The 26,402-nt window shown below is 41.6% G+C and overlaps 1 protein-coding gene across 1 annotated transcript; it reads right to left on the bottom strand.

Moving 5' to 3' along the window:
* Window positions 1–811: 811 nt before the first annotated feature.
* Window positions 812–25,684, bottom strand: PLAT (plasminogen activator, tissue type). The gene is made up of 15 exons (XM_072149288.1): window positions 25,538–25,684; window positions 16,586–16,664; window positions 11,517–11,600; window positions 11,331–11,373; window positions 10,920–11,051; window positions 10,357–10,467; window positions 9,623–9,797; window positions 8,805–8,896; window positions 6,596–6,767; window positions 6,421–6,506; window positions 6,144–6,339; window positions 5,932–6,068; window positions 4,894–5,034; window positions 4,074–4,222; window positions 812–3,019 (listed from the first exon to the last, which is right to left on the bottom strand). Exons 2-15 carry the CDS (start codon window positions 16,592–16,594, stop codon window positions 2,852–2,854), a joined length of 1,695 nt encoding a protein of 564 aa, XP_072005389.1. The 5' UTR covers window positions 16,595–16,664; window positions 25,538–25,684; the 3' UTR covers window positions 812–2,851.
* Between the last annotated feature and the right edge of the window lie 718 nt (window positions 25,685–26,402).

The following is a 26,402-nucleotide window of genomic DNA, read 5'->3' as shown; positions in this document are numbered from 1 at the left end:
ACTAACCCTGCAAGCACTAGACTTGGCTCATCTCATGTGAAAATGATATGAGAAGAGTCATATGTGACTTTGGGGAAGATTTTTTTTATAGGTAAACGTGTGAGATTTTCCATAAAAGAGGGTATTTAGAAAGGACATTATGGGGCAGATTTCACGAATGTGTCGCTTCCCCGCTCAGGTCTGACAGAGATCACCATCTTTTTAGTTGCGCATGTTAGGGCTAGGGCTTGCGACACAATTTGAAAATTAAATCCTGCGCTCAGTCGGATCGTCGCCAAAAAAGGGTTTGCGTGCACCCGCTACCTGTGCAAGCCTTTTTCCATTGAAAAAAGTGTGTCGCAAAGCGGAGCACAGCCTCAGTAAATGTGTCCCTATATATTCTACCTGAGGGGGCTAGAAGTTTTGGCCACTGAATACAAAAAACATCTAAAATGAAAAAAAGGAGAAAAGAAATTTAGAATTGGCCACTGTTTGGTTGGTCTCCATGGTAACAGACAACAAACAAACCCCTTTGTAGTCTGAAACTGCACTCGCATCTACTTTCCTATTTTCTCTTCTTGCTTAACTACCATCTGTATTAAGCAGGGATTAGGGAACGAATGGATAGTAAGATGACTGTAGGATCAGACTGCACAGGGTTTCTTTGTTGTCTGTTACCATGAAAACACACAACAAAAGGGCATTTTTTAAGATTATTTTCTACTTTTCAAAATTTTATGTGAAAGGTCATTTATTTATGTCTAAATGGGTATAACCTGGAAGTAGAAAGATGGCGCACATGTTATGGGGCGTGATAATAAAAATACACAAGTTCACGGCAAACAAAACTTTATTGCTATTATTGTCACACGGTCATGTCAACAAGAAATTCAACATCAACACACTTAAGGGTGTATTCACATGTGTTGATTTTGTCATTTTCAATTTTTTTAAAGAAATTGAGGGGGGGGGGGGGGGGACAAAGCTACAATACTGGCGGGTGTGAATACGTGGTAAACAGCCTGAACTGATGACTTCTATTGTGGCTATTGAGGCTGGATCTCATTCAAGCAGCTATTGAATAGCAACTTAATCTTCTCACACAGGGACTTAGATCCAGCTGTTGTGCCCGAGCGTGCGGTAATATAATACACCCCGCTCACAACTCGCCCATTGTTCCCGCATACTTAATAGATGGCCGTCATCTGATCTGACTTGGGAGACCGTCTTTATGTGTATGGATGACATCAGAGGGATGTGATCCTTCTGTAATACATGGTTGTGGTCAGTCCTCCAGTGTGGGGCCTGTCCTTTGTAGCGATTGATCTGTTTATAGGGGGTGGTCCCAAAGCAGGGGCTCTCCGACCCCATTATATAATATAGAGAGAGGTTATGAAGATGGTACAACCCTTCTTAAGGAGGTTGATGAACATGGCTGCTTTTTTGCAAAAAATTGCTCCACACCTGACCATGGGTAGTGTTTGATATTTCAACTTAGCTCCATTCATTTCTATACAACTGAGCTGCAATACCAGCACAAACCATGGTCAGGTGTGGCGCTGTTTTGGAGAAAAAAAATCAGCCATATTGTTCAACCTCTGGACAATCCCTTAAAGTTTTATTTAATCAATAATAATACACATATAAATAATAAATATTCTTACAAAATCACATCTAGTTATTCAAAAAGTCACATGTTCATCTAATGATCATGTAACCAAACAATATATATGCCCAAGTATACAAATAGTGGTTTCTCTACATTCAATGGTATAATATCTATAGGGTGAGTCAAAAGGCCCAGGACACCCTTTTATTTCAGGAACAATAGGAAAAATGACATATATGATACCCCACCAAGTTATGGGTGAGGCGGTCTATTTTAAAGGCTGGAACATGTCCGCCATATTGGATCAAAGACAAGTATTTCCAATGGGAAGATGGTCACGTGACAAATATAAGACCAGAATTGCCTCCAAAATCGCTCGCCGCAATCAGATTTGTAAAATGGATATCCATAGATTCTCTTGGATCCGGCGCCTTCAGCTCTGTGTTCAGTACCATGGACAGCATGTCAAATAGCTGTGCGTCACAGGGAACGTTGCAGGTCATTGTTGCAAATTTCGGTGTTGAAACTTTTGAACCACAAGAGATATTACAGATCTGATTGCAACAATTTTGGTCTTGTTTGATATGAAACATGACTGTCTACCCATTGGGAAAACTTGCCCGTCAGCTATTATGGCAGCTTTCAAGATGGCGGCATGTTCTGTGCATTGCCTAACATATAGGTCTACTTACTCTTGGGGTTGGGGTATTCAGAAGAGTCATTTTCCCATTTGTTTCTGAAATAAAAGAGGGTCCTGGTACTTTTGAATTACCCTGTATATCATTACACAAGGTCATATACATGTAGATGGAGATATTGACCTTGACCCTGTTACCCAACCATACTCTCCTCTTCCACTAATTCCACTGTTGAGTTCGACTTCACTCTCAAATAAGACTCGTACTAAGAAGAGCCAATCCAGCAACAGCTTACTGATGGTTTCCAAGTGATTGTAAACTAGGATTGGGTGATAGTAACATATTTCCCAGCACATCCATAATGTAGATCCATACGGATCCATTAGATTTGTTCGTACAATACGTAGTGTCACCTTTAAGATTCCAGTTGAATCCACCCTCGGAGCAGCGACCGAGTGATACCCAGCCAAGTCTCAAGTCTTGGCTGTTGTCTGATTAATATAAAACTTCCTAAAAAAATCCCTTATACTTATTGCACAGCCTAAATCTGGCCTGGGTACAGTCTTTGGTCGCTGATGTTCCCAGCAATGTCTTTAGTGATGTGAATGGTAGTGTCCATCTGGTCTCAGTTCAACCGAATGCCTGTTTTTTGTTGTATCCAGTCTAAATAGCGGGTCACTCGGGTGTAAACTCCAGGCCTGTCCTTCACCCCACAGTCTTTACCCCAACTGATGACGCCAATAAGGTGCATGCGGCCATCAACGGGGCACACGAGCGGCCCCCCAGAATCACCCTGCAAGGAAGGGAAAAAAATGTTAGGATGTGATTACAATTACTTGCTCTTCTAGGATATGTACAGTGTCAGAAAAACCAAAGACAGTGCCACACATGTCTAAAGGCTGTGCATGGTATTGCAGTTGAGCCTTTATAATGCTAAACAACCTTGTTAAGGGGAGCATCTGTTTGAAAACATGTGGTCACAATTGAAATCAGCTGAAAGATGGAGATAAGGCTAACAAAACCCTTAGGGGCAGATTTACTTACCCGGTCCATTCACGATCCAGCGGCGTCTTCCGGCGATTCACTAAGGTAGTGCGCCCGATGTCCACCAGGTGTCGCTGCTGTGCTGAAGTTCGTCGGAATGCACTGAAGTTCACCGTCTTACGCAGGGTGCAGGTAAGCGCGTGTCAAGTGACACTTTTTTTTTTTTTAAATGCGGCGGTTTTTCTGAATCCATCGGGCTTTCTTACGGCCACGTCGCCCGTTTTCCATTGCGTGCCTGCCGGCGCCAATGCGCCACAATCCAATCGCGTGCGCCAAAATCCTGGGGCAATTCAGGGAAAATCGGCGCAAATCGAAAATTTTCGGTTAACCCGTCGGAAAAACGCAATTCGGGCCCTTAGTAAATGACCCCCTTAGTGATTAAGTCAAGGTCATATGTTGCCCAATAGAAGCGACTACTGGTGAATGAGAGTATTACATGGCTCTCTTTAAAATGGAATTTAAGTCCCTTTTAATGCTATAAAACCCTGTTTAAGGGGGTTTCTCTTAGAAAACCTAAGGATATCCCTGAAATTGGCTGAAAGTGCAGATCTGGCTCACAAATCCCTGGCGATCAGTTATGATCGTTGGTCAAGTCGTGGTCATAGGTTTCCCAACAGCAGCCACTACTGGTGAATGAGAGTATTACATGTCGCTCATCAAAATGTAAAAAAAAACAGACAGCAACTTTCAGAACTCCTCCCTGATGTCCTTTTAAGCCAGACACCAAGCACAACAGATTTATTAATGGGATAAGCTTAAAATTTTACAGCTTTTTAAAAAAAAAAAATCTATAAAGCAGTCACCCTGCAAGCATCCTCCTGGTTCACGGGGTCGCCTGCGCACAGCATGTTCACGGTCACTGTTTCGCCATCTAGTTTTTCTGGGGTGCATAGATTGTCAGGGTACAGCCTGACGCGACCTTCTTTAAGTTGTTCGGACAGAAAATGAGAATCTGAAAGAAGAATTAAAATAAAGGATGAATTTACAAGAAATAGAAACTATGGAGGACTGACCTCCGGCAGTTTACATGGTATATGCTCATACTTTCTTCTCCGATTCCTGTATTTATCAGTATGGAGGGGCATTTGTCCTATTATCACAGTATAGATTAGGCAAAGTTCCATCGGAAAGGGCTTATTGCTTATATGGAGCACCTTTACATCTATTATACACCAAAATCATCTGGGTACAGGAGGGGGCGCTGTTGCATTGATGTATATATAGAATATTCTACACCTACTGTGGTAAGAAAAGGTAAGTAAATAAGACTGGGTTGCAATTAACAACTTATATTTTAGATCACTGTACATACATTCCCTTTAAGGGACCATCCAAAGTGTAACATACATTCACTTTCGTTAAAGGGTTTGTCTAAGGCTAAATATTGATAACCTATAAAAGACCAGTGGGGTCTGATTCTTGACACCAACATTGATCAAATGCAGCGGCTGCCGTAATTGATTGGAGTGAATATAGCGCCACACACTGTGTACTGGCCATCCCATAGTACTACAGCTCAATGGATATTCATGTGCCGTAATCCCACCAATTTGAAATTGATGGAATATTCTTAGGATTATCCATCAATGTCAAGTCTCATCACAAGTCTCTATAAATCCTTACTTTTTGTATGTTTCCCAAATCCTGAGATTTCACATTCTGTCCAGTCTGGTAGGGTTTGGCCCCGGAATGGCATACATGCTGGCCGAGCACTGTCCGTCTCCATAGCACACGACCCAGAAGAAGACTTGATCTTTAGAAGAGCTATAAAACAAGAATGATAAAGAGATTTATAAGTATACAATGTATAAGAAATTACTTACGGAAGTGAGTCTTGAAAAATGATCGGCATAGAAGGAGGAACTTCCATTGTGGAGGTAGGTGCTGTCTGTGTTTATGGTGTAAGCCAAGTGAGATATATTATCTTGTTGTCATATGTGTATGGACTACCTTTGTCTGGTTAGCCAAGTGGACATCCTTTAGAAAACTGTCCTACAGCCATACAGTATGTGGGACAGTAGTCTCTGTTGGACATTGTCTTCTCCAACATACTAGAGGTAGATCATAGATGTGGAAGTGATCTGAGCTATTGGTCATTCTTTAATCTAGTCCTTGGATGGACATTTCTGACCCTTCAACTACTTGTGAGTCTTGGTTTCCATATGCATGGACAATTTTAAAGGTCTAGTCCAGGAGTCTCAAACTAATTTGTATCCAGGACCACATCAGCCTTTCATTGTAGTATGTCAGTCTCTGACATACTAGAGGTGGATCATAGAGGTGGATGTTCTTGGATGGACATTTTCCACCCTTAAACGCCCCGTAAGTCCTTGGCTTCCATATGCATGGACCAGTTTTGAAGGTCTAGTCCAGGAGTGTCCAACTAAATCGTACATCAGCCTTACAGTTGCATTGAAGGACCAATGTTGACCTTTTGTTAGTATGGGTAGGGAGACAGATCTGGAAGGTGAGGTGGCCCATGACCATCAAGTTTGACATATGAGGAGGAGTATCTACATGGAGTTCAATCATTCCATTCCTTGGTAATTAGATTGATTGTACTGCAATATCAGAGATGACCAACGGATAAGTAAGGCGCTGTTTTAAGAAGAAAGCCCAATCTTGTGCTACGTTCATCCATGAAAGGAAGAAGATTCTCACCAATATCATTGTCGTAGTTAAAACTGTTAAACTGGGGGTGTATGTACATCGTCTCCACCTCGAAGCTTTGTTCATCCTCTCCAGGCACGACCCGCAACGTCCTTCCCAGCTTTACCCTCAATTGTCTTGCGGATTTCCTATAATGAAAGGCTGTCAGTGGCAAGACCTGCCATAGTCAACATCATCAATGGTCAGGAAAGCAAAATACTCACTCTTCATGGAAGCAATGAGAGGCGGTCACCACCCAGCAGGGGCTGATGAGTGTCCCACCACAACGAAAAAACTCTTTGCCCCCTCTGGCTTTTTGGAAGATGGCGGCTGTCCACGGGTGGGAGGTGATATCTGCAAATCTACCATTGGTGATTTTGAAGCGTGGCATCAGCTTGGGTCGTCTTATCCCACAAGTGGCTGTCAGAAGGGAACGCAAATTATTTAGACTCCATCTTCCTTCTGGCTGATCTAACTCTACAATCAATGAGCATCACTTACAGCATCGGGGGACATCGCAGAATCCCCAAGATATTTCTGTGCCGTTCATCACGTGACACCATGGGCGGACGTCGTTGTCAGGATTCCTGCAAGGTAAAGACCATAAAATGACTCCAGGTCTCCAAAAAGGACCCTTCACCTCTGACATATGACCTACCACATACTTTGCACTTACCTGCAGTGATTATGGCTCCCCAACCCGAATCTGCGGGCACTGCCTTGCCAGGCACTAAACTGCTTCTTCTTCAGCAAAGGCGAGTCCCAACGTAAGCAGCTGGCACCAGATAAGGTGGTACTTCCAGATCCCTGGTAGGTGGTCCCTCGCTCAGAGTAACAGTCTGTAGTGTCTGGTTAGAAAAGAATATTATTATTTATTCTTGTGTTTTATGGGATTTGCATAGAAACCTACAAACACTATATTGTAGGTGACGAAAAGCAAAATACAGAGTACCACTAATGACCACTAGGGGGAGTCACAATAAAAGAAGTCTGTACAAAAGAATCTTCAAGTGATAAAGGAACACTCATTGGCAAAGCACAAACATATTCATTGCTTTTAGAGATGACAGAATAAGCCAATATCAAATTTGCAGAAGCTTCTCAAAATTTTTCTAAAGGTCCCGTTTGGCTCTGAATTTACTCAGTCTGAGCCGATGTTGCTTTAGCTGTCCTGGGGATTTGTATATAACTCCCTCTAGTCCACTAAAACACAGATTTTTCATAAAAAGCTGCTACCTTGTTTCATAAATTTTTAACATTTTCCCTGGACACTTTCATCAAATAATTAATACTGTTTGTGTAAAAAATGACACAATTTTTCAAAAAAAAGTTTCTTTCTTTTATTTCATATGGTTTTCTAGATCTCCGCTTGCTGTCATTCTATATGAAGCTTCAATGTTTACTTCCTGTGGATATCTGTCCCTGGTCATGTGATGTCACGCAGGTGCACAAGTCGTTATATCCCTGGTCATGTGATGTCAGACAGGGTCACGCTTTGTTATTTCCCTGGTCTTTTGATGTCACACAGGTGCACGTCTTGTTGTATACCTCGCCACATGATGTCAGACAGGAGCACAGCTTGTTATATCCCTGGTCATGCGATGTCACACAGGTGCATGGCTCATTATATCCCTGGTCATGTGATGTCACACAGGTGCACGCCATGTTATTACCCTGGTCATGTGATGTCACAGAGGGGCTCATTATATCTCTGGTCATGGCACAGGTGCACGGCTTGATATATCCCTGGTCATGTGATGTCTCACACAGGTGCACGGCATATTATATCCCTGGTCATGTGATGTCACACAGGTGCACGGCTCGTTATATCTCTGGTCATGTGATGTCACACAGGTGCACGGCTCGTTATATCCCTGGTCATGTGATGTCACACAAGTGCACGGCTCGTTATACCCCTGGTCATTTGATATCACACAGGTGCACGGCTCGTTATGTAACTGGTCATGTGATGTCACACAGGTGCACAGCTTGTTATATCCCTGGTCATGTGATGTCACACAGGTGCACGGCTCCTTATATCCCTGGTCATGTGATGTCACACAGGTTTACGGCTCGTTATATCCCTGGACATGTGATGTCACACTGGTGCACGGCTCGTTATATCCCTGGTCATGTGATGTTACACAAGTGCAGGGCTCGTTATATTCCTGGTCATGTGATGCCACATCAAATGACCAGGGACCGGTTTTTATCTACGGGAAGTAAACAATGAAGCTTCCTATAGACTGACAGCAAGCAGAGATCTCAAATACAGAAAGCATTTTGGAAAGTTATATAACTTTTCAGTATACAAACAATATTTGCTGATAGTGGACAACCCCTTTAATCTCTGGGATGATTTACAGTATGAAATAGCCACCAAATCAGAAAAGATTTATCCAAAGCTTGCCAGAAAAGATTCTGATTCTGTATCAGAAGATTTGTATCGAATCTGTGAACCAATGAATAGATGGGCTCATCCCTAATTGCCTTTCAGTCCCTTTTATCCAATCAATATCAACGTTCATATCTATATTAAAAAAATCCTCTCTATATGTCCCCGGAGCTCGGTAATACTGTCTGGCTGTGAGACAACTGGCTGTAGCAGGAGCCCCTCCCCTCTATTAAGCCCCGCCCCTCAGCTATTCCTCAATCGTTTTAGAACTCGGCAATGAGACCAAGGTGCCACATAAAGACACCAGTGTTATACGTGGCATACGTGGCACTGATCTGACACTGCGACCCAGGGGCTTCAAATTATGCAACTTTGTAATAAAACTACATCCAGCAATTATATGTAAATCCTAATTCCATCCCCACATATAATTGCTATCCATAATGGCTGGAAACCCCATTGTAATAGTATAAAGCTTCCTGGCACTCACTGGCAGGGCAGGCTGGCACGCTGCAGTAATCCCAGATGTACTTCCCATTCATGAAAATATAACACCAGGGTTTCTTATCGCCATCCGGATTCCTGCAAAATAATAAATCTCTTTTATCTAGGTGTAGCAGCCGCTTCCAGTTCAAGAGTTCATAGAAGTTTATGATTAGAAAAAAAATTGTTAGAATCTAAAATAATAAAGATTTCCTGTCCTGTGTAAGGAACATAAGCATCTCAAGAGCCCAAAAGTGCGGATACGCTCTGCATCTCAGGACTCTTTTAGATACAATGGGGGTCATTTACTAAGGGCCCGATTCGCGTTTTCCCAACGTGTTACCCGAATATTTCCGATTTGCGCCGGTTTTCCCTTAATTGCCCCGGGATTTTGCCGCACGTGATCGGATTGTGGCGCATCGGCGCTGGCAAGCACGCGGCGGAAATGGGGGGACGTGGCCGAACGAAAACCCGACGGATTCGGAAAAAACGCCGCATTTTTTTAAAAAAATCTGTCGCGGAGCTTGCACTTACCTTCACTCGGCCTGGCTCGTTGAACTCCAGCATGTTCCGATGCTCTTCAGCCCAGCAGCGCCACCTGGTGGACGGCGGAGGAACTACCTTAATGAATCCCGACCGGACCCGAATAGAGAACGCGCTGCTGGATCGCAAATGGACCGGGTAAGTAAATCTGCCCCAATGTAGAATTTCTTTTTCTAGAACAGCGCCACTTTTGTTCATAGGCCATGTTTGGTATTGCAGCTTATAATATTTTTATAGCAGTCGGATGCAGTATACACAAAAATGTTATGGTTGGTATGGTACCTGCAATAGTTATGGTTTCCTATCCCGAGTTGTAGTGCATCTTTGTGCTGAGCGTTGTATAGCTTCTCATCTAGTCCCTGGGAATTCCAGTTGAGACAGACTAGTCCGCTATTCGTCCGGCTGTAGTTTCCACGGAAGGACTGTCCGGAGCCCTTGTAACAGGAAGACATCATATCTGCAAGGAATTAGTGAAATAATAAATATCATTAGACACAAAGGCAATTGGTCTCAGTAAGTGGGCGATACTCAAGTTCAATAAGGAGCCCCTTAGTCTGACGGGCTAGAGGGATCTAGTGTTTGTATCTCACACCACTGTTACGACCCTCGTGAAAAATGACCCTGCTAGCCTCCAAATTGGGTTGTCTTCTGCCTTACTTTTAAGATGCAGTGTTGGCTTAGAGCCTGATCATCATTGCACTTGTGTCGGACAGTCCCACCTAAGCATCATCAAAGGATCCTTCGGTGGGACTGTCCGACACAAGTGCAATGATGAAAGAAGTATGAAAAAAGTATGAAGATACACAACACTAAGTGTTAAGGGGGCCTTTCCAATTCCCACCTTGGAAAACATATTTGCATATTTCCCAGAATCCCCTAGTGGCGGCCTTAAATCTCCATAAGGAGAACTCTTACTTCCTGACCCCAATATTAAGTAGCAAAGGGAATGGGTTTCGTTTTTGTGAGATACCTGTAGTATGTAGTAGTCAGTTTAACATGGCACCCACTCCCCTCACCTATTTCACAGTGATCTCCGGAGAATCCGCTGAGACATTTACACAGGTAATCTGTGGAGTAAAGAGCCTGTACACATCGTCCTCCATTGTAGCACTTGGTGTCTGAGCATTCTGTAGGAAATAACATGAAATGTAGGAAAAATTTAAATACACTTTTATTAGAGTATAAAAAGATCCAGCTTATAATACGCACAATCTGGGTGGCCACCAGAGACACATGGCATGGGGGACCCAAACCAACCACCAAGTTTGATAATGTTCTGTAGACATAATAAAGAGGGACCTCCAGCCCTAAAATCCTCATACGTGTGCCAGCTCTCACCACACATGTATACCAGATACCTTCCAGGACCTTAGAGGGTCCTTAAACTGCAGGACTGAAGGGACCTTATCTCTTTCTCAAAATGCCTGGTAATGGTACCTTATGTAGGCATTAAATGTCAAACCATTTTACGAAACTCATGCAAACCCATGGAAGACCAGGGACTCTGGAGGAAGACCAAGAAGACGTTGTCCATGCACATTCGAACCTACTTTCCGAATTAAAGGAATAAACGTCTTACCCATAACTGGAACACTGTGACACCGACTCCGTCCATCCTCGCAGCGACAGAATTCCACTCTCCGTCCAGCAGGCCGCAGCCAGGTGTCTCCGGTTGTGTAGATCTTTCCCGAGGGTCTTTCCATACACAGTGCTGTAGAGCAAGAAAACATTATGATATGACCAGTGAAGAACTGAATAATTAACCCAAATAGTCCATCTATGATATTCTTGCTCTACTACCCTATGTGGTAATGGAGTACTCTATTGACCTCTATAGGTGTTATACTACCATATGTCTCCTTCTTAGTGTATATCTTACTTTGCTGAAAGGCCACCATCCATCCAACACAACTGCGTATTTTACAATATCACATTTCTCATTATCTACCCACTAACTCCATCACTAAAGACAAAAATTGGCAATAATTACATTTATACATCCTTGTTCCCCTCTTCTCTCGATGATGAAGGACCTGCAAAGTAAGTGATGAAGATGTTATGTTACTGGATATGCAAAAAAAAATTATTCTCTACAAAGATTTCAAAAATATTCAGTAATAACCAAAGGGGAGGGAAACCTTTCTTTTAGGTTATTGACACATATGTCAAAACGTACCTCTTTTGTAGATGATACAACCTCACCGAGGAGGAAGATCAGTAAGATCGAGATGACCAGGTGGCCAAGTAGACATCTAACAACCTGCAAGAAGGATACAAAGTGAAAGGTTGAAAAGAATTATCCAATATTTTCCAAAAACACAATTCAAAATGGTATAAATTCAGTCATTTCTAACATTCTTGTCTTGTCTATGTCTCCATAATGGAATAGTTTCCAGATCCCACTCGAGAGTAACATGAGCCAGAACTGTTTGTAAACTTCTGCAACTACATACCTAGTGGCTTTTATCCTCCTCTCCGACGTCTACTATATCATTCCTATCTCATCTGTGGAATGACGCAGGGAGAGTCATAGTCAATGTAATTCATAGTCTTGTCTATGTGTGGTCTCCAAGTAGCTCTTACTGAAGTGATCAGATGACATAATGCAGAAGTTCCCGATAATAGTTCTACAAGTCCTACATTTCCCATAACAAAGCTGTCTCACAAATGCTAATGTCTTGCACTGGCCATTAGCATAAGTGACGACCTCTACAATTTATGGAAATCAAGGATGTGGTTTCAACACTATCTAAAAAAGACCCAAATGAAAGACCCAAAAAAGACACTATAACATCTGTTATTGTTCTATGATTACATGATTGCTCATAAAATTACTGGAGATGTCTTACAAGGTCAAAGCTGTAGAGTCTAAACAGACCCATTTCATTTTAGGAACAATTCAGATTATTAAAATGGTAAATGATAGTAGATAAAAATTTGTAGGCACCCAACCCTCTCAGTCTTCTAGTAAATTTACTATAAATACTATATTACTTAATATTAAAATTAGAAAAACATTGGCATAAATCAAATCTTAATACCCTTAGTCCTTGTGGATCTCATCCAAACTAACTGAAGAACAGAAATGTAAATGGTTTAGGGATTACAGGTTACTTATCTGCTTTTCAGTGGTAAAAACTGAAATGATAGTAGCAAAAATATTGAAAAAAATATATCTGGGTAATAATCAGTATAAACTGCTTCAGACTGGGTCACAGATAAAATTTTATCTGTGGCCCATGATCCTCTTAAAACACTAGTAAACTCTAAATTGGATTGTTTTCTTCTTGACCTCTGGGTTGAATCATAGTTCCAGCCACCACCACAGGATCCACTGATTCTCTGGTGGGCCAGTCCAACAATAACTACTACTACCATCAATTTCATACCTAGTAATCTATAAATTGGATTGTCTTCTGCTTGACCTCTGGGTTGAATCCTAGTTCCAGCCACCACCAGAGGATCCACTGATTCTCTGGTGGGCCAGTCCAACATTAACTACTACTACCAACAATGTCATACCTAGTAATCTATAAATTGGGTTGTCTTCTGATTGACCTCTGGGTTGAATCATAGTGCCAGCCATCTCCACAGGATCCTCTAATTCTCTGGTGGGCCAGTCTAACCTTAACTATTATTACCAACAATGTCAGATTCTTAAAAAAACCTAGTGAACTCTAAATTGGGTTGTCTTCTACTTGACCTCTGGTTTGAGACACCAGGTGCCTCTAGTGAACCTCTGATGGGCCAGTCCAACCATAACTACTACTACCAACACTGTAAAAGCAGATCACTTAAGGAGACTATAGACCTAATCCAAACCTGAATACCCTCAGTCCACCTTGGTGTCAATGATACTAATATGAGGGAATATTTAGGGGCTAATATTTACTGGTGAAAATCTAACATAGTCTTTGATTAAAAATTCTATGCAGTAGTGGCCACCCAAATTTTAGACTGAGAATGACCTTCACCCATGAATTCCTCATAATCTGTCTCTGCTCTTAATACACATGTACACAAGAGCTATTTCAGGACCTTTGACGGTCCTCCAAAGGTCCTGAAACTGCAGATTGACAGCAGGCAGAAGGGACACATCCTCCATTTCCCAAGAAGCTGATTCTAGTACCATATGTAGGAAAAACAAGACCATATAGGGACCAGGCAAAACAGTCTCCACATGATAGATCAACCAAGTATCTGTAACACCAACCAATCAAAGAAATATAAACACAAAAAGGGGGAGATTTATCATCAAGTTTCTGAGGTAAAATTGTTCTAGTTGCCCATGGAAACCAATCAGAGCTCAGCTTTAATTTTATAAACAGCTGTGGGAAAGTGAAAGCTGAGCTCTGATTGGTTGCCCTGGGCAACTAGAACAGTTCTGCTTATGATAAATCTGCCCCAAAGTGTCGATATAGAAAGAAAAACTTAACTTTCAGTGGATATACGTTAAAAGATAAATACATATACAAAACCTATAAAATGTAAAAGGCCTTAACAAATACACAAAGTATTGGTAAATGTGTGTGTGAAGACCAGGAGGGAATTACAGGCGCCAAACACTTGTAGCAGAGATCCAAAGAGTATGACAGAGAAGACACAATACCCTAATATGTATGATCCATAAACAACCCCAGATTTCTTCAGATCTCCACTCCAAGTGTTTGGGGCCTGTAATCTCTTCCTGGTCTTCACACAAACAATTTGGGTAAGATCCAACCAATACTTTGTGTATTTGATAAGGCTTTGTACCCTTTACATTTTAAAGGTTTTGTATATGTATTTATCTTTTAACGTATATACACTAAAAGTTAAAGGGGTATTCTCGCCTAGGCATTCTCATTCAGTTTGATAAATCTTCCATATACAAACATTTCTTCAATAAGATGTTATTAATAAAAATGTTTCTGTGTGAAGATAATTTCTCATAAATGTAGTCATATGGTCCCTTAGAAACGAGACAGCTTCCTCGGATACGGCCACCTCTGCTGGAGGGATTACACAAATAAGCAAAAAAGGTTTTTGTATATGAAGTGTCCTGGAGTTACTACATGTCCCACAGCCGTCCTGTGGTAATGATTGCTGAATCCTGGTGGTCCGGCAGGACTCTATAGCGCAAGTCTGGCCACCGCTGCCAGAGTGTGACGTGGTCGTATCCGAGGAAGCTATCTTGTTTCTAAGGGACAACATGACTACATTTATGAGAAATTATCTTCACACAGGAACATTTTTTTTAATAACATCCAATTGAAGAAATGTTTATAAATGGAAGATTAGTGAAACTGAATGTGAATGCCCAGACGAGAATACCCCTTTAAGTTTATTTTCTATACCGACACCTTGGAGCTCATTTACTAAGGGCCCCGTGGACCGCACTTTTGTCAGACATCCTGGCGATTTCCGTCTTGCGCCGCTGGAACAGGGATTTAAATGGGGTCTGGCACACGCGATCGGATTTTGGAGCAATCGCGCTGGCTTTCATGTGACACAAATCGAGTGGGCGGTCTGTTGAGCGATTCGGCGGAATCGGACAAACCACGGAATTTAATTTCAAAATTGTGTCACGAGCCAAGCACTTACATGCACCGGGAAGAAGAAGGGGAACTCCGGCGGACCTGAGCGGGGAAGTGACACATGCAGGATAACGGGTGAGCGATCTTCATGAATCGCGGCAGAGTTCATCCTTGTCGGACAGTCCAGATCGGGGATCGCACAGGGACCGGGTAAGTAAATGTGCCCGCTTGTGTTTATATACCATATGTGGGAGGTGAATTCCAGATTACAATGGATGATAATGATCATTAAACTGGTCTCCTGCGATTTGAATAAGCTACAGTCTAATGAAACTTATTAATTAGACTTATGTTAAGTTGTGTTTGGGCTGGATCCCATTACAATCCTGTGTCGGAAACCATGAATCTTTATAGGTCATCAAATGACTCATGAGCTTTTGTTAAGAAAAACAACACTCAGGGCCTAATCTAACCTCACAAATTACTAGAGGATCGACTACTTGGCTCAGATCCTCAACTACTTGGAACAAAATGAAGTGTTGTGGTTTCTCTTCTTCATTTCTTAACTTCTTCTTTTAACTCACATTCTAAATGTTGAATATAATAGTTTTCCCCTAATGGATTATTTGCAGCTAAATTCCCTGGAAATGGTTGGTCATCGGCTGACCCTGAACCTGGTATTTACTTATGAAGCATTTATCAAAATTCTTAATGATCAATCACATTTTTGTTTTTGGGGTCTTTTCTAGTTCATTGCCATTTCAATCTCCGTGTGTGGGTGGAGTAATCATGACTGTCACTGTCAATCACTGTGTGTGGGGGGAGTAATCAGGACTCTCACTGCCAATCACTGTGTGGGCGGAGTATTCAGGACTCTCACTGTCAACCAATGTGTGTGGGAGGAGTAATCAGGACTCTCACTGCCAATCACTGTGTGGGCGGAGTAATCAGGACTGTCACTGTCAATCACTGTGTGTGGGCGGAGTAATCAGGACTCTCACTGCCAATCACTGTGTGGGCGGAGTATTCAGGACTCTCACTGTCAATCACTGTGTGTGGGCAGAGTAATCAGAATTCTCACTGTCAATCACTATGTGTGGGCGGGGTAATCAGGACAATCACTGTGAGTGAGTGGAGAAATTAGGACTCTCTTCTAGGAGTCCAGAAAGTATTAATTAATTCTGCATTAGATTTAGAAAACCATTCTCAAAAATAAACCTACATATCAATAGCTTCTACCCCCTATTATATCCTGCTCTCGGGACAATAAAATAGTGATACACAATACCCATTGCAACTATGAAGAATATATGTAATGCTTAAGTATGAAAGGTCCTTCATAGAAATGTTTTAACAATGGCACAATCCAGATAGCCTGTATGTACAGATGAATAGAGGAAGACGAAGTAGCCCCGACGTCGTCCTGGTGCCTACTAGGTCTCAAAAAGCCCCTCTACCACATATCTAGACACCAGTATTACAAATAGTATATTGTAGGAAGGGGAAATACTACAAATTTAGCACTTGGGAAGTAAATTTCAACTATTATGGAGTGAGAAGGTCTTAAACATATAACCCCTTTAACTCAAGACGTTGCGGATACATCATCCTTTCTTGATAACCTGCAGCCAGCAAGTCATCATATGCATACAGGCTGCAGATTATAACGAAAGCATGATTTTTTGGAAAGTTTTGTCCCCCACATGCAGCCGTTACTTTGTGCACTTACCTTCTGCATTGCTGGAGACGTCTCGCTAGAACTTCTGCAGTCTCTCGCTCTGTGATCTCCCAGTAGACACTGCCAGCAGCTGCATAGAAAAAGACAGAGGACAACATTACTGAAGCGTTAGTCACCATAGAGAAAGAAAGCAGATAGGCAGGCGGGGGACATGTGGAGGAGGAGGAGGAGGAGGAGAGGCCAGAGGACCACTACAAACACTGAGGAAGTTATAGAGACATATAGACAAGAGGATGAGTGAGCAGAGAACAAATATTCAGGGGGGGTCATCCATCACACAGTCACTATCCATATGTGACAATGGTTCAAAGTAAAACAAAAAGGGGTTAACCGGATACAAAGTGGAATTTGAAGTAGTTTACATGAGTACACAGTGAGTAGACATCAGTGTGGGACATGTTTATGGCTTTTACTATACCCTAAGACTAAGTGTTTATCCGTCAACCTTCCCTAATCTCTGACTATGGATGTACTCACACTGACTACTTGGGATTACTGGCCGATTGCCCCCCGGGTCTCACAATGGTGGGTAGTCATAGCCAGGGGTATAAACCGAAATATCCATTAGTCTGCCCTTTACTCCATTGGATGCGGTAAATTATGATGGTGAAGTACATTACTGTCCAGTGTGCATCACCCATAATAGTTCTTTGCTGTAGACTGGGGATCCAACCCCACGTAAATATATTGACTATAGTCTGAGCACAGATTTGCGTAATAGAGTTTTTTTTAAAATAATTCTTATTAGGCACATACAGTGTGAATTACACTTGACGTTTCGGCCTAGCCGGCCTTCATCATCAGACACTGAAAACTGTAAATAAGATTTGTGTGAGTAGGTGAATATCTTCATATAGAAAGATAACTACACAAGGTAGAGAAAACGCCGGCTCACCATACCGAGGAACTTTCACCGGATAAAAGATCTCCTGAATAGCCTCTGGTGCACAGAAAGGATCCAACCACAGCCGTCGGGTCATATAGTAGAACATAGAAGAGGACCGGAACTTGAGAAAAGGAAAATCTTCCCATGAGTGCCGATCCTCTTCTATGTTCTAGGTGAATATCTCTGTCATATCACCTACTCACACAAATCTTATTGACTTATGTTTTCAGTGTCTGATGAAGGCCGGATAGTCCGAAATATCAACTGTAATTCACACTGGATGTGCCAAATAAGAATTATTTAAAAAAAATTTGATTACTCATATCTGTACTCAGACTTCAGTCAATACAGGTAGTACTTGGGTTACGTACAAGATAGGTTCTTTAGGTTTGTACTTAAGTTGAATATGTATGTAAGTCGGAGCTGTTTATTTTATAATTGTAGATCCAGAAGATTTTTTTTGTTCTAGTCACAATTGGATTTTCAAAATTTTTTGCTTTAATGGGAACAAGGATTATCAATAAAGGTACATTACAGACACCTTACAGTTGATCATTTTTTTGCCTGGGCGTAAAGTAAAGCATTCAGAGAATTTCACTAGAGGTCACAGGGGGCAGAGAGGTCCATCTGTAACTAGGGTTCGCCTGTAAGTCAGGTGTCCTTAAGTAGGGGACCGTCTGTATGTTAGATGTAAAGAAGTTTGCACATAAATATTGTATTGTGTCGCGGCTTCACAATGTGTGGAGCGAAACAACACTGCACCTAAACGGGAATTTTACACCGGCCGTCACATTTATGTCGGCAAGCCAGTTTAGGCGCTTTGCACATTAGTGAGGCAAACTGCACATAGTGCCTTGCTGCCTCAATGATAATAAATGTGAGCCACCTTTTTTTCTTGGTGAACTTTCAATCCACAGTGAGTTGGATTCTAGACATAAATGTGTCTCAAACTTAGGTTATATTCACATGAACGTGTGCCCGCCGTACTGTAGCACGGTGGGCACATGTCGGCGCCTGGAAGAGGAGGAGGGGATGAGCGCTGATCACCTCCGGCCCACTTCATAGCAATATATGGCACACAGCGCCGTATTCTGGGGAAAGATAGGACATGTCCCATATTTCTCTCAGCTACGGAACGGTACGGTGCCACACGTGTGCTGCACCGTACCGCTCCCGTATGGCACCTCGCGTCCATTGCCGTCTATGGGGGATGCATATACGGCGTATATACGTCGGCCGTATATACGTCCCCCATACGGACATGTGAATGTAGCCTAAGGCTACATTCACACTGCCGTATGGGGGACGTATATACAGCCGACGTGTATACGGCTGATATACGCCCCCCATAGACGGCAATGGGCGCACGGCGCCCTACGGAAGTGGTACGGTGCCGCACACATGTGGCACCGTACTGCTCCGTACCTCGGAAAAAGATAGGACATGTCCTGCCGTGCGCCATAACTTCCTATGGAGAGGGGCGGGGGTGAGCTGCGCTCACCTCCTCCTCCTCTACCCGTGCACTGCCTTTTCCCGCTACGATACAGTACGGTGGGCAACGACAGTGTGAATGTAGCCTAAGAATAAGAACTACAACACTTCCTTTAGGAGTTGGAGAAAATGCAACCGTGACACAATTGTGTCGCAAACACATAATAAATACACAAAGACACTTTTTCATGCAAACGTAGACAAAAAACCTGGCGCAGACACAATACTATATCTGGGCCGATATCTGGTCTTCTTTACTGTTTTTCAGATGGGAGGAGGGATATGCGACATCTTCAAGGTTCTGGTTACTATGAATCATGCCATAGTCATGTTATTAAAGGCAAGATGATTATTTCAAGACATGGTTATGGAAATCATATATAGGTCATTCCCCTTCTTAAGGGAATTTTTTTTTTAGGAAAAATTGCATCAACTTTCAGAGCCTTTATTATACTGAAGTGCTAGTATTATACTGAAGCTCTCATCCTTTCTAATACATAAGACAAAAATCTAGTTTTATGAAAAGAGCTGCCCACTGCTAGAGCTTCCCTTTCTTTTATTTGTAATGGTTGTGTTTCATTTCCCTACAGCACCCCCACAGGTGACATGAGGAAGTACACATTTCATATTGGAAGGAATAGATAGAAGTCTGTGAGGCTTATTGATGAAGATGGTAATGGGAATACCCTGAGGGGTGGCATAGGGGGCAGGCCAAGGAACTTAAAGAGAATAGTAATATAATCAAAACCTGCTAAGTGAAAAATCAGGACATAATTTTATTTCAGAAATGGAGGGGGAAATTACATATTTGAACACCCCAGCAAGTAATAGATGAGGGAACATGGCGGCCATCTTGAAAGCCACCATATCTAGGGATGTTTGTGCAGCTCCATGTGCTATACATTAGTCTGTGTCTTGTTCTATGGCAGTGATGGCTAACCTATGACACGCGTGTCAGTGCTGACACACGTAGCCATTTTCACTGACACACGGCTGCCTGAGAGTTAAGTTTCATCCTACATGATCAGGTGCAGTAGCTGGGAGGCTGAGAGATTGCACTGAGCTTCCAGCACTCCCCCCTTCTCCTCCTCCCCCGGGCCGGCCCCTCCCCATGTGTGAGCTGTGCCTAGTGTCTCCAGTCAGCACAGGTATCAGCACAGGGCACAGCAGAAGAGGTGACCCGGCCATACACCCAGGAGGCTCCTCTGCAGCTCCTGATAGTTGTGGTGGGGGTAGGATGGCAACACAGTCAGAGGCCACATTGCTGCTGCCTTGTGTGATGTCCCAGCAGCTGCCACCTCTACACTGACCAGCTCCAGAGCAGGGATGAGGGAGGACAACCACTCCCATCATACAGTGAGTAAGGTCAGTGCACTGTATGATAGAAGACAGTCATCAGGGCTTGTGTGTCAGTTTTGTGACGTACAAGCCCTGAAATAATCACAACGCCTTGCAAATCGCCAGACATTGCGATTATTTTGCTCCGAACACCTTCTCCATGCAAAGAGGGCATGAAGGAAATGCGGACAGCGGCGCCTGCGCCCTCGCTATAACCTGTGAACTTTCATGACTGAAAGTTTGCAGGTTACTAAGCAATTTCACACCTGTCTGATTGTATGGCAGTACATGGTAGGATCAATCAGACAATCCACGGTTAAAGTACCCTAGAAGTTAAATAGTATACATATTTGTTATTTAAACTATAAATATCACAAAAATATATGTTTTTTTGTCAAGGTGACACACCACCTGAGTTATGCTCGGTTTTTTGGCGAATTTTGACACACCAAGCTCAAAAGGTTGCCCATCAACATTCTATGGTATTGTGTGACCCTTTACTAATGGTCCCGCGGCCGCATTTTCGTCGGGTTTCCTGACTTTTCTGGGATCGTGCCGGGGATTGTGTCGCACGCGAATGGATTTTTGCCGCATCGTCGCCGACTTTTACGCAACAGAAATGGGGGGGGGGGGCGAGCCGTCGGACGATCTGACGGATTCGGACTAAGCGCGGGATTTAACATTTACATTTGTGTCGCAAGCCAAGCACTTACATATACCAGGAAGATGAAGGTGAACTCCTGCGGACCTGAGAGGGGAAGCGACACAAGCAGGAAATGGGGCGCACGATCTTCTTGAATCGTGGCAGATGGGCATTCCGGCATACATTCTGGATCGAGGATCGCACAGGACTGGGTAAGTAAATGTGCCCCCATGTGTTTGTGTCTTGTCCTAAGTGTTTTTTTCAGCCCTATCAAATTGTTCTGACATGTAGGAATATGTTTAGACTGTGAGATCTTATAAGCAGGGGATCTATGGTGCTATAGATTGTAAGCTCTGTTGTGCAGGCATATATTATACTAGGAGACTGTGAGATCTTATGAGCAATACTTCTTATATACAGGCAGTCCCCGGGTTACGTACAAGATAGGTTCTTTAGGTTTGTTCTTAAGTTGAATTTGTATGCAATTCAGAACTGTATATTTTATAATTGTAACCCCATCCAAAACATTTTTTTGTCTCTGACAATTGAATTTGACAACTTTTGGGTTATCATAAGATCCAGGATTTACAATTGATTGCAGATACCTTTGATAACTGTTAGAGCCTATAGCATTGTAGCCTGAGACTAAAGTATAGTAAATTACCAATTCCACAAGGCCGTTTGTAACTAGGGGTCGTCTGTAAGTTGAGAGTTTTTAGGTAGGGGGCCACCTGTATATTGAATTATAATCTTGCCTCTACAGCTGTATAAAAATACATATATACAGCCACTGGTGTAACTAGAAGAGCCAGGGCCTCATAGCAATGAGGGGGCCCCATTTAGCCCTTAAAAATATAGTACCATATACACCCATGATTCATATATACATCACATATGGATACTCATTTACTCATCACAAATATACACATACAGCATATTCACATCTAATACCCCAGATGCCAGGGCCCCCTAACACTGTGGGCCCCATAGCAACTGCTATGGCTGCTACCCCTGTAGTTACGCCCTGTATACAGCAGTATTCAGATTAGATCAGGGTACAATGCAATTGCCAGCTATGGGGTCAGGAAGGAACTTTCCCCCCAAGAGATAAAAAAAATGTAAACTCTGGGGGGTTCTCAGTGCACAGGCTGTACCAACAAGGTGTGAACAGACCCTTAGATACAACAATGTTCCCTTGTCTATGGGGCGGGTGATATCATAGGCATTTGGTGGTCGGTGATATCATTGTGTGATATGACTCACGGTGAAAGTCTTTCTTAGAAGAATGTGTAATTGTCAGTGAAGGTAAATTACACCTGGAAATGGGGCTCCAACTCATAAAAGAAAGCGGCCTCATGTTACACGTGACGGACCGATGTGTCATCTATAGAGAAAGTCCTTCTTACAGGACCCGTCCACCTCATATTTCTTATTATCTAACAATTCATCTTTCTTATAACTTTATCTTATGATGTTCCTCTGTTATTCCTCCGAGTAAGATGACAACTTGATGTGAGTAATTTGGGTTGCGTCTATATATACCAGCGATTTCTCATCAATGCTTAATATATCACAAAGAAGTAAAATTGTCATGAACAAGGGTTTCCTTCCTTTTAGGGATCATGACTTCACTTCTGCAGGTGCTGGAAGTCACAGTCACCCCAGTGCAGAGGAAGAACCTGTGAGGTGTCCACATTACAGGATTATATAGGACTGTAGTATGTAGTGATGTCTTGTGGTCTGCACAGCCTTTTACTACCTACTACATTAGGATACAGCAAGGATAAGTCTGTGAAAGACCAAAGCCATCCAGAAGCTTGTTTACAGCGTGATGTCCTCCCACACCTGATAAGCGCTATCTGCCCCCCACATCCATCTCCCCACATGTACACAGCCGCGCCGCACCGATATCTGATCTCAGTACAGTATATAGTATGTGGGGTCACTGAGATGAAGTTCAGCTTCTTGGTTCAATTGGAACTCTACAGAAGTATTTTATATAAATATACATATATACACACACCAGAGACTACATCCTATACACTGATATACAGAGCAGGGATCAGTCCTATTGTATAATGATATATATATATACACTGGAGACTACGTCATATACACTGATATACAGAGCAGAGATCACTATATATCACTATTGTATAATGATATATATACTGGAGACTACGTCCTATACACTGATATACAGAGCAGTGATCAGTCCTATGTATAATGATATATATATATACTGGAGACTACATCCTATACACTGATATACAGAGCAGGGATCAGTCCTATGTATAATGATATATATATATATATATATATATATATATATACTGGAGACTACGTCCTATACACTGATATACAGAGCAGGGATCAGTCCTATAGTATAATGATATATATATATACTGGAGACTACGTCCTATACACTGATATACAGAGCAGGGATCAGTCCTATGTATAATGATATATATATATACTGGAGACTACATCCTATACACTGATATACAGAGCAGGGATCAGTCCTATGTATAATGATATATATATATATATATATACTGGAGACTACGTCCTATACACTGATATACAGAGCAGAGATCAGTCCTATGTATAATGATATATATATATATATATATACTGGAGACTACGTCCTATACACTGATATACAGAGCAGGGATCAGTCCTATTGTATAATGATATATATATATATACTGGAGACTACGTCCTATACACTGATATACAGAGCAGGGATCAGTCCTATGTATAATGATATATATATATACTGGAGACTACATCCTATACACTGATATACAGAGCAGGGATCAGTCCTATGTATAATGATATATATATATATATATATACTGGAGACTACGTCCTATACACTGATATACAGAGCAGAGATCAGTCCTATGTATAATGATATATATATATATATATATACTGGAGACTACATCCTATACACTGATATACAGAGCAGAGATCAGTCCTATGTATAATGATATATATATATACTGGAGACTACGTCCTATACACTGATATACAGAGCAGGGATCAGTCCTATGTATAATGATATATATATATATATACTGGAGACTACATCCTATACACTGATATACAGAGCAGGGATCAGTCCTATAGTATAATGATATATATATATACTGGAGACTACATCCTATACACTGATATACAGAGCAGGGATCAGTCCTATTGTATAATGATATATATATATATACTGGAGACTACGTCCTATACACTGATATACAGAGCAGGGATCAGTCCTATGTATAATGATATATATATATATATATATACTGGAGACTACGTCCTATACACTGATATACAGAGCAGGGATCAGTCCTATAGTATAATGATATATATATATACTGGAGACTACATCCTATACACTGATATACAGAGCAGGGATCAGTCCTATTGTATAATGATATATATATATATACTGGAGACTACGTCCTATACACTGATATACAGAGCAGGGATCAGTCCTATGTATAATGATATATATATATATATATATATATATATATATATATATATATATATATATACTGGAGACTACATCCTATACACTGATATACAGAGCAGGGATCAGTCCTATTGTATAATGATATATATATATATACTGGAGACTACGCCCTATACACTGATATACAGAGCAGGGATCAGTCCTATTGTATAATGATATATATATATATATACTGGAGACTACGTCCTATACACTGATATACAGAGCAGAGATCAGTCCTATGTATAATGATATATATATATAGTGGAGACTACGTCCTATACACTGATATACAGAGCAGAGATCAGTCCTATGTATAATGATATATATATATACTGGAGACTACGTCCTATACACTGATATACAGAGCAGAGATCAGTCCTATGTATAATGATATATATATATATACTGGAGACTACGTCCTATACACTGATATACAGAGCAGATATCAGTCCTATAGTATAATGATATATATATATACTGGAGACTACGTCCTATACACTGATATACAGAGCAGGGATCAGTCCTATTGTATAATGATATATATATATACTGGAGACTACGTCCTATACACTGATATACAGAGCAGAGATCAGTCCTATGTATAATGATATATATATACTGGAGACTGCGTCCTATACACTGATATACAGAACAGGGATCAGTCCTATGTATAATGATATATATATACTGGAGACTACATCCTATACACTGATATACAGAGCAGGGATCAGTCCTATGTATAATGATATATATATATACTGGAGACTACGTCCTATACACTGATATACAGTGCAGGGATCAGTCCTTTAGTATAATGATATATATATACTGGAGACTACGTCCTATACACTGATATACAGAGCAGAGATCAGTCCTATGTATAATGATATATATATATATACTGGAGACTACGTCCTATACACTGATATACAGAGCAGGGATCAGTCCTATAGTATAATGATATATATATATACTGGAGACTACATCCTATACACTGATATACAGAGCAGGGATTAGTATAATGATATATATATATATATATATACATCGGCTGGCACTTACCTCTGTTGGTCTTCAGTCTTCAGCAATGTGAAGAATTTGATGTCGCTTCATACTTTATAAAGCTGCTGGCAGGGGGCCGGAGTGTTTCGTGTAGTGGGAGAACTTGCAGTGACGTCACTTCTCTCCACCCTCGGCACGCTCTGACTTCACAGTATCAGGACCCGGCTGTGACCATTATTCCCAGGGATTATTATAGTCGTTCCCCCTGTGTGGTGCTTTCACTTTTTGCTGAATAACCGGAAACCTGGTACTAGAGTGAGGAGGAAGATAACGCAGCATGACCTGAGGAGGGCTGGAGGGGGTAACAATGAGGACTGAGGACTTGGTTCATCATTGAACAGATACATCATCAAATAGAAAGGAAAGGAAAAGAAATTATTTATTAAAGAAGAAAAACTAATAACATGTACATGGGATGGCTATCGCTTTCATTGAACAGTATTTCACATTTTCCGTTTTTAAATGCGGCGGTTTTTCTGAATACGTCGGGTTTTCGTTCGGCCACGCCCCCGATTTCCATCGCACGCATGCCAGCGCCGATGGCCACAATCCGATAGCGTGCGCCAAAAACCCGGGGCAATTCAGGGGAAATGGGCGCAAATCGGAAATATTCGGGTAACACGTCTGGAAAACGGGAATCGGGCCCTTAGTAAATGACCCCCTATGTGTTTTTTATGTGAGTTTTTATATATGTGATGTCTCTGTCAAATTGATGTACTGCGGATGTGACACTTTAAGTTCCCGTCTGGGATAATAAAGTATTATTATTATTATATTATTATTATTATTATTATTATTATTATACTTTTAAAGTCATGTTTGGATTCAGAAACCATTTTACAGGAAAATTTAGATCGCCTACCAC

Source organism: Engystomops pustulosus, chromosome 4 (genome assembly GCF_040894005.1).
Source record: "Engystomops pustulosus chromosome 4, aEngPut4.maternal, whole genome shotgun sequence".
Taxonomy (NCBI): Eukaryota; Metazoa; Chordata; class Amphibia; order Anura; family Leptodactylidae; genus Engystomops; species Engystomops pustulosus.
This window is presented reverse-complemented; position numbering and strand designations above follow the sequence as displayed.